This window comes from Ammospiza caudacuta, chromosome 8, assembly GCF_027887145.1.
Source record: "Ammospiza caudacuta isolate bAmmCau1 chromosome 8, bAmmCau1.pri, whole genome shotgun sequence".
Classification (NCBI taxonomy): domain Eukaryota; kingdom Metazoa; phylum Chordata; class Aves; order Passeriformes; family Passerellidae; genus Ammospiza; species Ammospiza caudacuta.
Genome location: NC_080600.1, coordinates 12,942,899 through 12,955,477, shown reverse-complemented (window position 1 = coordinate 12,955,477; position 12,579 = coordinate 12,942,899). Strand labels below are relative to the sequence as shown.

The window sequence follows — 12,579 nt, the reverse complement described above, 5'->3', positions numbered from 1 at the left end:
GAATCTATCATAATCCTGTAGCCTACTTTGCATACTCTTATTTTTACCTGCCTTCCTTTTTCAGTTGACATCTATCTAATAATCCCTTTGTGTTATTTCACAGTATTGATGAGGGAATTTTTCTGTAGCTCCTGTTTTCTGTGAGCTCCTAGGAGATGGAACAGATACTCCTGGTGCTGCTCCCTGTCTAGGCTCCTGCCTCACCTCTGTTTCCAGCTGGGAGCACAGCACATCCCTTGCACATATTTCTCAAATTTATTGCTCTGTGTGGGCTTAGCTTTCTGAATTTGTGCACATCAACAGGTGCTGCCTCTGTGTAGTGAGAGGGGTGAAGCGCCTGAACTGTGGATTACACTCACTGGCAGAGCATGACACATTTGTAATGAAGAATCAAAATTAAGCCATTCAGGAATGCTAAAAACAGTTGATTTGGTTGCTTTATTCAAGAATATTTTAGTGATTTAATTTTGCATATGATCTCTGAAAATTATTTTTTGCTGTTCATGAATTATTATAAAAATTGAAATACAGTATATTGCCAATTAATTCTTGGAAAAGCACTTGTGAGCTATTATAATATTTTGTATAAATTCAACATGGGCATCAATAGCCTTTAATAATCATCTTGTTCTAGCAATGAATTTGAATATGTGCCTACCTAAAATAGGTGTTATAGGATTAACTTCTTTGCAAGTGGATAACATACTTCTAAAATGTTAGGAATTTCAAAGTAATTGTTATATATATATATATATATATATACACACACACACACACATATATATATATATTAATGACAGCTGGCTGCACACCATTTTAGTCTCAATATTTTGTGAATTTTCACAGCTAAGGAAGGCCTTTATATGTTACACCTGCCAGGACTTCAGGACTTTCTTATATGATGGTTTAGTAGACTTTTCTCAGCAAGTGAGCTCAGACAAGAATCATATTTCATAAAAACTATTATCAAGAATCTGAGAATTCCTCTGCATATATTTCTGTATTGTTACCATGATTTTAAGCATACTATTTCAAGAAAAAAATGAATATCATGAGGAGTTGACTTTTGGGGATTGTCATATGGCCGTGCGTTTTTCTTCCCTGCCAAAGGATGTGATATCATGCTGTGATATTCAGTCAAATTATGCAATATTTATTTGTTAACTTTTCCTTGGTTGATATTGTAGTTACTGATTGCAAACTCAGAGCTGGGACTGAAATAATGTAGGATAGCTGCTCTGTCTCCCTGTTTCTGGTATCCTTTAACAAGGATAAACCGAACTGCTAGATATTTTTTCTATTCTATTTTAAAACTCCTTCCTTTTTTCTTCTATTTGAGCATTGCTTTGTGTTAACATTGAGGGAAACTTAACTTACAAGGATGTATACTTAAGTGTGAGTGATCCAGCTGAGGTTCAGGTCTCCTTTAAAATCAGAGTAAAAACTAATTTTCAACTTAAAACCTCTATGTTTTGGAATTTTAAACGACTCATTAGATGACATTTTTCAAGATGTAATTTAGTGGCTACTTGAACAAAGCCATAAATACCCCTATAATGTTCCAGTGTAAATATAAATAATTAAATATAGAATAAAATAAATAATTACTATAATTAAATAATATATTATGATACAATATATTTATAATTGTTTTTACTAATTATTATAACATTTAGTGCATTTAACAGTTTATTCATATAATTATTCAATTAAATATTATTATAATTAAATCTAGAACAAAAACAAACAAAAAACCAGTAGTTATTTTATAGTTGGCCTTTAGCCCAAAGTCACAGGTTTATTTTATAAACTTCCTGCAGATCTGCTGTTGTCTTGGGATGCATTTTAGTTCTTTTATTCTCTCACCCTGTTCATCATTTAGCATTGTTTCTAGGACAGCCTGACTTCTGCTTCCACGCCCAAGAGCCCGGGGTGTGCCGAGGGTATTTTACCAGGTACTTCTACAACAAAGAGACAGAATTGTGCGAGAAATTCAAGTATGGTGGGTGCCTAGGAAACCAGAACAACTTCAGGAGTTTGGAGGAGTGCCAGAATACCTGCGAAGACAACTGTGAGTTGATGCTTTTAATCACTCTTTGTTTTACTCTTGTATAAAAAACTGGTGTGTTTTGAAGGTATTTTGCATGGAAAAAAGGCAATTTAGGGTGCCCTGAGGTGGCAGTAATTTATATATGAAATTTACATTAATTATACGTATTTTTAAATGAAAGTACCAAAAAGTAAAGTATGGAGTAAAAGATTCATGGGTACAATTTAAGGAATATTACATGACTCCTACATTTTTACTTTTCTCACGACGGCTAACCTAAAATCTGCCATTTTTTGGGCTGTATAATACCATTAAACACTTGTGTATGTTTTTAACCCATAGGTCTTCATATACTTTCAAACCAAGTCTTGTAATGACAAAAGGTGCCCATATAGGAATTTTTAACTCACTGTGTATTGCTAGCTTCCCACCAAAGATTCCTGTAACATCTGAGTCCCTTGGGAATGACTTGGCTGTGCAGCTTAGGCTACCAAAGCCACTCAGACTGACCACAGATCAGTCATTTGCTTCCTTGTCCTGCTCATTCCAATGAATTGTTCTACATCAGGACATACAGTGACCTTCAGAGCTCCTCTCCCTTCACCAAATGCTTCATTTTATTCATAATGTGAATACATTTTCCCACCAAGGGGCTCCAGACCTTTTTATCTTGCTTGGCTCTAGTGGGCCTTTTTCCAGCACTGTTTCATAAGCTGTCGTTTTGGCAAGGGGAACTCAAGCTTATTCACACTTAGAGTAGAAAAGACCCACTATGCTTCTTTCTAAAGATTTTTTTTTAAATTATAAATATAGATCCATGTGGATTTTCCCTACTTTTGCTGAAGCATTTCTTCCTGGGCTGTACTCCTCTTTTACCTTCTGGACTAAAAGTTGCAGAATATTCTTTTCCATGGCTTTAGTCTAAAATAACACCTTCATGTACATGTGCATTAACATCCAAGAAGAGAGGGTTGCCATGATCTAAATAGATTAAAGCTTTTTATTTTTTTATCTATTGAATCGTTACCGATTTTTGTTTTTTCTTAGCAGTTTTTGCTATTTTTTTTTAATTTAACAAATTTATTGCCAGCTGTTACAGCTGAAGAGCATCCCAGCACTGTGAACATCAGCTCCCCAGCAGCAGAGCATCCCAGCACTGTGAACAGCAGCTCCCCAGCAGCAGAGCATCCCAGCACTGTGAACAGCAGCTCCCCAGCAGAAGCACCCAGCCAGTCTCCTGGGATTTTTGGTAAGAATTTTCTTTTGCTGTTTATAATCAAGCCTTTGATGCTCCTTGGTTTGTCCGCTGATTTTTCCCCATTTATTTGTGTATCACTGGAAATATCTGAGCACAGGGAAGTCTTTGACATTAAAGTAGCTTCAGAGCCACTTTGCTGCCAGCAATACTTATTTTGCAAAAGCCTTACAATTGCAAAGGTTAGAAGGTCTGCTGGCAATATAAAAATAACCTTACCAAGCTGTGTACAATTTAAATTTTACGTCAGTAAAATGAAGGAAGAAAAAAGAACTCATTGCAGAGTTGTTTCAGCAGCCTGAGTTTCCTGAGCCTTTGGGCCTTAGAGATGTTGCTTGGCAACTGGCATGAGCAGTGGGTTTGAGCAGGGCCAGCAGGTACCGATCACAGCTGATTGCCAGAGCTTGGATGTGTCTGCATATCCCACCCTTGACTCTTTCACACCCACTGTCTCTATTTTTTTTCTTTTAGGTAATTCACTGCCAGCTGCTCCAAATGAGGAGTCCAACACCCTGAACAGCAGTTCCCCAAAGGAGGAGCCCAACCAGTTCCCCATTTTTTTTGGTAAGAATTAGCTTTTGCAGTTCTTAGCTCTCAGTCTTTTATATGGATTGCATTTCCATTTCAACCCATTTTATAACATTCTTGAGACTAAAGAATGGGTTTTGATCTTTGCCAAAGGATTTGATACGCAGAGAAAGCCAAAGCAAAAGAATGTGTCACAACTTATGGATCATTCATAAATATCAGCAAGTGGAAGACTGACCACTCTCTTTAAAAAGTGTGCACTTCCTAAAGGCCTGATTAATACAAAGAGCAAAAGCAGTGCTGCATAATTCTTTCAGTCTAAATCAATATTTTTGTAAGAATCTAATAGGCAAGTGATTTAAATTCCTTTCATCCATTAAAAAAGAAGGACATTTGGATTTTAGAACATAGCATAGTATAATATTTAATACCAAAATGCGTTTATTTTTACTGTGACCATATAAACTCACTTTTGGGTTGAGTATAATCACAATGAGTATGAATTAATTTAAAATGCTTTAATTACTGTAATTAATTTTAATTTCATTAATTTAAAATGTCTCTCCAAGGTATTTTTGCACTATGTATTATAATGCAGATGGGACTCTGGATTCCCTTTTACTGAGGAGGGATAAGCTTTGATAGTATCAGCAGCTGGACACTGTCCACTGTAGGTGGCTGCTGCTTGCTCACACTGTGCAGGGTGATTGAATTTGAAGTGTGTCATTTTTATGATCCACAGTTGTGCAAGAGGAAGCAACAAACAGTTGGAAAGAGCCTGAGCATTCTCACCAAGTATTTATGTTGGTTTTTTGCTTTTGCACTTGCTTGCACTTTTGAGGACTGAGTGATGACGTAGAGACTCGCATTTTATATGTTTTTGCATTTTATATGTTCTGTAAGATAACAGGTGTGTAGGTGGCATTCCTGTGCTCTTTGCTTAGAATGGAGTGTCCAATAAAGCATGAGTGTGTGCTGTACTCTGATTTTTGCCTGCACTGTAATCTATAAGCACTGCTGGTTTGATGTTTCTGTACAGTTGTGTTGTTTGCCACGTGCAAAGCGTCAATGAACTCTGTAATTTAAATGAATGAATATAAAACAGTAAAGATTTTGGCAACCTGTTTTACTGAAAACTGTGAATTGTGTAAGGTCTGCTAATAAGTCTAGGGACATTAAGGGGCAAGCACATTCCCTGAAAGTTTTTAGTCACAGTATGAATACTCCTCCAAACAGCTAACCTATGCCAGGAAAGGAGCATGCTTCACTATGTTTTCTTAGAGGAAATGGAAAGGGTTTTGATTGTGTCAGCAACAGGGAATTTTCCTGCACAGCAGACTTTGAGGGTAAGAGAAAGAGAACTGAAGATTGATGGAACAGAGTCAGTGTAGCAGATGGGTTGGGTGAGAAGCGCAGCTGTGGAAGGACCAGGGAATTTCCATGGAAAGTCTGAAGATCCAACAGGTTCTTCCTAATTGTGTGACCTTTGTCTTGCCCTTGTCTGCCTCATGCAGCTTCCTGTTCTGTTTATCAGCTTGTACCCTTCAGGCTGCTGGAATGGGCTAAAATCAGGTGATTTTGGCAATCCCACTAGAGAGGAAAGCCAAAGCTGACCGCTGATTTCTCCACAGAGACCTGGAGAACATTGTCTCCATTGTTGCTCTTTCTGGAGGTGCAGCTATAAAGTGAAGCTCCAAAGCAGAGACAGGTCACACAAATGTGCAGGGTAACTGTCTGTAGCTTTCTGTGAGGGACAGGAATTTGAGTGAACTATTTGGGATGGAGTGGCTGATGTCCATCTCCTCAAGCATAGGCAAATTGATCTGCCATTGTAATATCTATTTGCTATGCAGATTGGCCTGGTTATGTATCTTTTTCAAAGAATATTTAAAAAATTAAATGTAATTTAGTTAATTTACACTTTAAAAAATTACAAGGAGTTGTCTCTTATAGAATACCTCACCTTACAATTGACAAACTATTTCATCTTGATTTTAAGAAAAAAAAAAAATTTGGTATGTGTAACTCTGTAACAATATCAGGTTTTTAGATTTTCAATATAGTTGTTGATTTTCAGAAGAATAAACTGTTCTATAAATAAATGGCCAAATAAAGCAAACCATGGATACAGACATGAAGTTTCTAGCACTCTCAGTAATGAACTTTCTGCAGAGATTGAAAATAGTAAAATAGTTCTGGTCTCCCTCTGCTGAAACATCTGTAATAACTTTTACTCTGTGCAAACTAAGAGAGAGTGAGGCTAAGAATCAAAGCTTTCATTTTATGTGGTCTATGGTAGAAAATTGCAAGCACTATACCTACATTTGATTTGGGAGATTTGAGTGGGAGACAGGATCAAAAGTCAACTTTCAGCTCAGCGAATTTGGAATAGCACAAGGATGCAGGTTCTGTGAGTACAGAGTCAGGGTCATCTTCTGCTGATATAAATTGGCACAGTTCTATTTGCTTTAATGGATCTGCACCAATTTATACCTGTGGATTACTGTCAAGTGCAGCTGACTCATTATTTTTGTAATAGCCTGTCCACTTGAAGATTCTTTTATTTTCGCTTTGCTGCAACCAGAAATGAGGAGTTGAAGTCTGCACATATTGAAAATCTGGCAATAAACCTGAAGCTTCATGAATGTCACACACTCGTGTCTGGGGAGGAATAGTGCTCACTGCATTCCCTTTCCTCCCAAGATAATTTCAAACTTGTTTTCTAGTGTCAATCATTATCAGCAGTCCATTGTCACACAAGCCCTGCAAAGCCTGGGGTTGGGGTTCTCTCTGATAAATGTGAGTCTTTATCTAGATGTGCATTTTTCAGAGATTCTGAGATTGATTAATTTCTGATTTTTCAGAAATTATGATCACGTCATCTGTTTATACCTCAGGGGGATGGAATTCAAGAAAGAGCTGTATTATAGGAACTGAATCTTAAACCATACAATGTGTACCTCTTCTTTTTTATGTGGTTTTGTGGCTTGGGGGACTTCTGCTTCTTTCATTTTCTTTTTTTCTTCATAAAAAAAAACAGAAGAGAAAACTTTTCAACAACTCAGAAAAATGGGGTTGTAAAATGAAAACTTTAGGGAGAGAAACTCAAGAATAGGCATAATAGCTCAATTTTCTGTTCCATCACATCCATAAATACACCTTGAGGAACTGGAGGTGGACAGAGACAACTCAACCTGCTGTAATGTCCTGGTGACACTGTTTACACACTGTCTCACAGGCTTTCACATTGTCCTGCCAATAGACACACTGGGCATGACACAGGGAATGTTTTCTTCTTTGCTTACCTGAAGTCAAGTATTTCAGTAATCGACACATTCAAAAAAATTCAGGATAAATTTTATGATCTTCATGATAGAGGAAATTATGATAAGTTATTTAGTTTTTATTTTAAAATACTGATTTTTTTGGGAAAACATGTCTCCAGGTGGCAAAATTAAGAGGTTTTCTTCATGGGCTGGTTGCTTCTGTGAGTGAAGAACATGCAGGTGTTTTGAAGATAAACAAGGAACAGTGTTTGGTATTTTAGGCATTTATCTGACAATGATAGGGGCAAGGAATAACATATTTTTTGGGAATAATACGAGAGGGATTCTGAATAGCACCTGGCTCTCTGGTGCACTGTGCATACACAGGCAGTCCTTGTTTACCTCATCACTGGCTCCATGGTTCCCCCAAATCTTGCAGTCATTGTGGGAACTCCTTCCTGAGGGGACTGTGGACTCCCTGGAGAATTCTACATGGCAGATAAGTAATTTGCATTACAAAGTGTGTATTTGAATTCTCTCTTATAATTAACAAGCCTGTGCTGTCTGGCCCTTTGCTCACTGGCAAGCCTTTCTGCTCTGTTCTTTGCAGGCTCAGAAATTAGCAGGTTTAAATAGGCAAGCCATGCTGAACATATGCTTTGGGAACTACCCTCCTCTCCAGCTAGAGAGAGAGATGAAATTAGTTCCAGGCTCAAGAGTTCTCAGAGCAGTGCCAAAAGCATTGCTTTAGTTAATTTAACTACCATCTTCATTATAAAAAACCAGTAGGTTTAATATAGATTTTATCACATTGTGGACTTGTACTCTGGACCCACAGTGAAATTTGGTCTTCCAATTATGAAAAGAAGTTAAGAGGTTCTCATTTTATAACTTGAAACTAACTTAGTGTATCTCAAAAAAGCAACTCATTACTCGGTTTCTAAATTTCAGATTTTTTTTAATAGTATGAGGTTGCTGACACACCATTCTATTTCCCAGCCATTTTTCATACTTTTTCACCACAACTGTTCAGCTATTTTACGTTTCAGATAAACCATTTTTTTTTAGCAGCTGTACCATATGTAAGACACCTGAGACACAGCATGTGCTTTTTGAATATTTTTCAGCCTCCTGCTTTGCCCAGGTTTTAATGCATAACTTCTTGCTTTCAGCAGCTCATCTGCTTCCCACTTTTGTGACCACAGGATGTCTTCAGCTTTGCAGTAACCCAAACTATTTCCTCAAATTTTTACTTTGTTTTTACACTGAACTCCTTCTGTGTGGCTTTGTATCTTCAAGAGTTCCATCTGAGTGGCTTCACATTTGCGTTTATGCATTCATTTATTGAATTTATGCACCCAGTTCTGCTGTTTCCTGAGGAAAAATGGTGCTCTTTTGGGTTCCACGTAACTGCTCCCATAATGGCTCCCGTTCAGCTTCTTGCAGCCTGTGCAGCAATTTTACCAGTTCCTATTTTGTTTATTAGTCACTATGGGCTGATAGATGATGGAGCTCTTGCAGGTTTGGGAATTTTGGCATGGATTTGCTTCTTGAACTTGTTCCAGTGCCCAGGTCCTTTGGCTGCCCCAGGTTCATCCTCCAGTGTTTCAGTTCTCACTTGCAGCCCCCCTGAAGGAGCAAACCAGCAGCCTCTCCTTGGAATGGTAAAATCCTGCCAGCAGCACTAACACACCAGCATCTCCATTCATTTCTGCACTTGCTCTTCACATTCAGTGCTTTTTTTATTCTGCAAGTTGCAAGCTATGTTTTGTAGCTGCTCAAAGGCTGCTGACAAACCCTGTTACTTAGGTCAAGATTTCTGTAGTATTCAACAAACTCAGCACTGAGGTATTGAATCTTACATTGGAAATGCTGGGTACTTTTACCTTCTCCTTGATTTCAGAATGTCTAGCAGTGATTTGCTCTGTTAATTATTAGAAATATTACAACATTTTTAAAGCTGTCCACGTTTAATTTATTTCACGTCACTTTCTACAAATGCTTCACTTGAAACTCCTCAAAATGCATTTGTGTTCTCTCTCCTATGGCAGAAATGGCAATTTTATCACTAACAACACAAGTAAAGGTATAGCTTTCAGGTAAGCTCCTGCTGGCAATCCAAAGACAGGATGGCATTTTACTGTGCTATTTTTTTTTTTTTTTGTAACCATAAAAGATGCTTATGCCAAGTATCTTGGATTTTCAGGAGAGCAGAATTAAATTTGCCAGCGAAAATTTCAAATAATATTGGCATAAAACTGAAACGCTGCAGTGTTGTCTCACCTTGTTTTTCTTGGTACTTTCAGAACCCCCTGCTATCCCTTCCTTGTGCATGACCCCCATGGACAGAGGGCTTTGCAGAGCCAAAGAATTGAGATTTTTCTACAACTTCTCCACGGGAAGGTGTCGCCCATTCAGCTACAGCGGCTGTGGTGGGAACGAGAATAATTTCGTCTCCAGGAAGTCGTGCCTGAGGATCTGCAGGAAAGGTATGGGAAGTGCTACTGCCCCCGGCTATGGCTCAGAGGTAAATATTGCGCGGGTCAAAATGTTCTCTCGCCACTTTTGGTAGCAAGCATTGCACTGATCAAATGTAACAGCTGGAAGTCTCAGGAAAGTGAGGATGGAAATCAGGAGAGATACAGAGCTAGAGAGAGAAGGAGGGACAGTAAGTGCAGTGTAAAGGAACAGCAATAGCACAACTTGGCATTGGTCAGGCGTATGAAGATTTTAGGTAAGACAATGTTTTTTTTTTTTAATTAATTGAAACAAGCCTTGTCTCTTATTTCTGATAATCTTGGATGTCTTCTAATGTTACTTTGTTAATTTTGCCTTTAGGATTCAATAAGAAAATAGGTGAAAGAAGACTAATAAGAATCAAGAAAAAAAGAAAGAAACAGCCAGTAAAGGCCCTGGACCTGGAAATCATGCCTGAAGCAATGCAACTTTGATTTTTATGGAAATGTGATGTAAACCTCTCTTCACCTGTGAATGAAAACCTTCAGTGTACACCATTAAAATATATTTACTGATTATTTTGATTATATATTACTAAGCTGCTCATATTTTTTATGTATTCCTCAACTATGTTAATAAACATTACCTCTTACTTTGCTAAAGGTTTTTAAATTGCTGTTTGCTTGTATATAATTGTCAGAGCTGCAGCAGGACAATAAACAGTGGCATTGAATGGTTAAAATGAAGAGAAAATTGGGATTTAATTTCTTACCTTATTCTTTTTGAATTCTATTTTTGTACTAAAGAAAGCACAATACTTGTGAAAGAATAATCACTAGTCAAGCATGATTGTTTCAATCATCGATTAAAAGATAGGTGTATTGCTATAAAAAAGGAGATAGGTACTGGATTTGTTTTAACCAGATTTATTTTAGGTTGTGCAGGCCTAGATTTAACTCCATTGAAGTGCATATAATTACAGTACTGTAAAATGTATATGAAATCAGAATTAACCCATGAAAATCCATAAAGGGAGTGTTAAAGCTGTAAAGGTGTAAAACAGAGTGGCAAATTTTTTGAAAGATTTAAAATTGTATGTGTTGTGGTCATTGATTTTTATCCTTGTTACTGATCCAGACTCATGGCTAAGCTTTACTGCTGAAATTGTTAAAAAATTATGCATTCTAAATACTAGAATGGAGGGAATAAGTAAAATCAGATATTTTTCTACTGAAAAGCACTTTTACTGAAAAGCACTTTCCTGGTGCTTAAGTCCTTTCATGGCTCTTTCAATCTAGGATTTGAAAGATTCTCAAGGAACGGGAGTGCACAGCAGAGAGCCTCTGCAGAGCCTTGTCCTATAAAATGTATGAGCACCACAGACCACCACTACAATAACCCCACAAATAAAGTGCAGTTCTGCCAGGGAACATATAAACTCCACGGAATTCATTTGGCACATTTTGTCCCCTGGTTTCAGTTTTAATTTGCTGTCTTCCTGTTCTGGTTCCTGACTCTGCCCTTTCTCTCCAGGTTTCGCTGCCCTTCCTGCAGCTGCCCTTCCTTCGCTGCACTTCCTCCAGGAGTGGAGTGTGTAGGTGTGGGTGCCCTGCAGAGGAGCAGAGCAGTAGGGGAAGTACTCAGGCCAGCTGGAATCCCTCCCTGCAGATAAGTGTAGAACCCATGGATTAAACTGCTCCCAGACCTCCCCACTCGTCCCATGGCACCTGCCTGAGCACAGCAGGTCGTGTGGCCTCCCCAGGGACAGTGGATTTAGGCACATTTGGGTCAGGATTTGCCCTCATGCCATGGTTACCCTGCTTGTGCCTGCCTGGCCAGGGGTGCAGGTGAGGGCACAAATGTCTGCACCTCCACTTGTCTGCATCTCATGGTCAAGCCAGTAAAATATCTGATCTTCCACTCTCAGCTGTAAACATTTCCCATGGGCTGCCAATATTACAATTTACATAATTTCTAGATTACATGATGCACCTCAGAGGGAGGCAGAGCTGAAGTGACTCCATTAAACTAAAACATTTAGGGATTTCATGTAAAAGACAAGGGAAATCATTAAGCCATCCTACCAAGAACGTGGAAAAGGATTTGTAAGCTTTGTGAGATTGATGAGATTACAAACTAGAATGATGAACTTTCTAAAACAGAATGTTTTGAAATGAGACAATAGATATAGAAGGATAGGAGAGAAAAGATGGATTTGTGTGTAGATTGTCTTGTGATTCCTGTGTCATTTCATGACAGTGTCTCTCCTTCAGGCTTCCAGCAACTTGTCCCTGGCTGCCTGGACTCAACACCTAAAAAACCCACATGGGAAAAAAGATCTAGGGAAAAGATCATCCTTTCTGTCCCAGGAGAACCCTGGCTCTGTGGCTGCTCTCCATTTTATAAGTTTCCTTCTTGCTGAGCTCTACTGCCAACTGACAGGGTCTCCTCCCTGAGAGGGATCGGTTTCTCCAGGACTGTGAGGCTCCTCCAGGGCTGCTGTAGCTAGGACAGGACTGACAGGTACTCTCCCATCCTCTCCTACCCCACTCACACTGCACTGAAGAAACTTCTTGTGCTGCCGTAGTACACTCTGTAATAACAGCAATAAAGGTCTCCAGTGAGGTCTCTGTTGTGTCACTGTTGAGACAGAAGGGAATTTGTACTGCTAGCATCTCAAGAGTTGCTCTGTTTCAACTGACTAAGAAAACATTTCTCAGTGATTCATCTGTCAGGCTTGTTGCTTAGTGCAATGAGAATCAAGGCTGCAGTGTCACAGACTGTAGAAACCTGATTATAATCAGGATTTGATCAGAGAGTGCAGGCTGCTCTCAGCTGTGTGTGCACTCAGCTTGGCCACCACACCAGCCATCCAGCTGTTTCTGGTTTTGTTTAGCTCTACAGGACACAGAGCTATTTTTTTCCCATAAAAAGTCCAAACTGCAGTGTGATATGGTCTTCAACATAACAAGAAGTTTCTTTTATGCCCTTTTGCTTCATTCACTTCCTTTTGCTCCTGTACT

The 12,579-nt window shown here is 38.6% G+C and overlaps 1 protein-coding gene across 4 annotated transcripts in view; it reads left to right on the top strand.

The window, feature by feature from the left end:
* Positions 1-10,608, top strand: part of TFPI (tissue factor pathway inhibitor) — a 57,725-nt gene extending 47,117 nt beyond the window's left edge. The window contains exons 5-9 of one of the 4 annotated variants that reach the window (XM_058809683.1): positions 1,895-2,071; positions 3,141-3,299; positions 3,777-3,869; positions 9,406-9,588; positions 9,938-10,608. In XM_058809683.1, the coding sequence (XP_058665666.1) occupies positions 1,895-2,071; positions 3,141-3,299; positions 3,777-3,869; positions 9,406-9,588; positions 9,938-10,050 (725 nt within the window). In that variant the 3' untranslated portion in view covers positions 10,051-10,608. Of the gene's footprint in view, positions 1-1,882; positions 2,072-3,140; positions 3,300-3,776; positions 3,870-4,575; positions 5,141-9,405; positions 9,589-9,937 lie in introns of those variants that run through there. The other 3 variants (XM_058809681.1, XM_058809680.1, XM_058809684.1) reach the window with 3 other exon arrangements.
* The last annotated feature ends 1,971 nt before the right edge of the window (positions 10,609-12,579 follow it).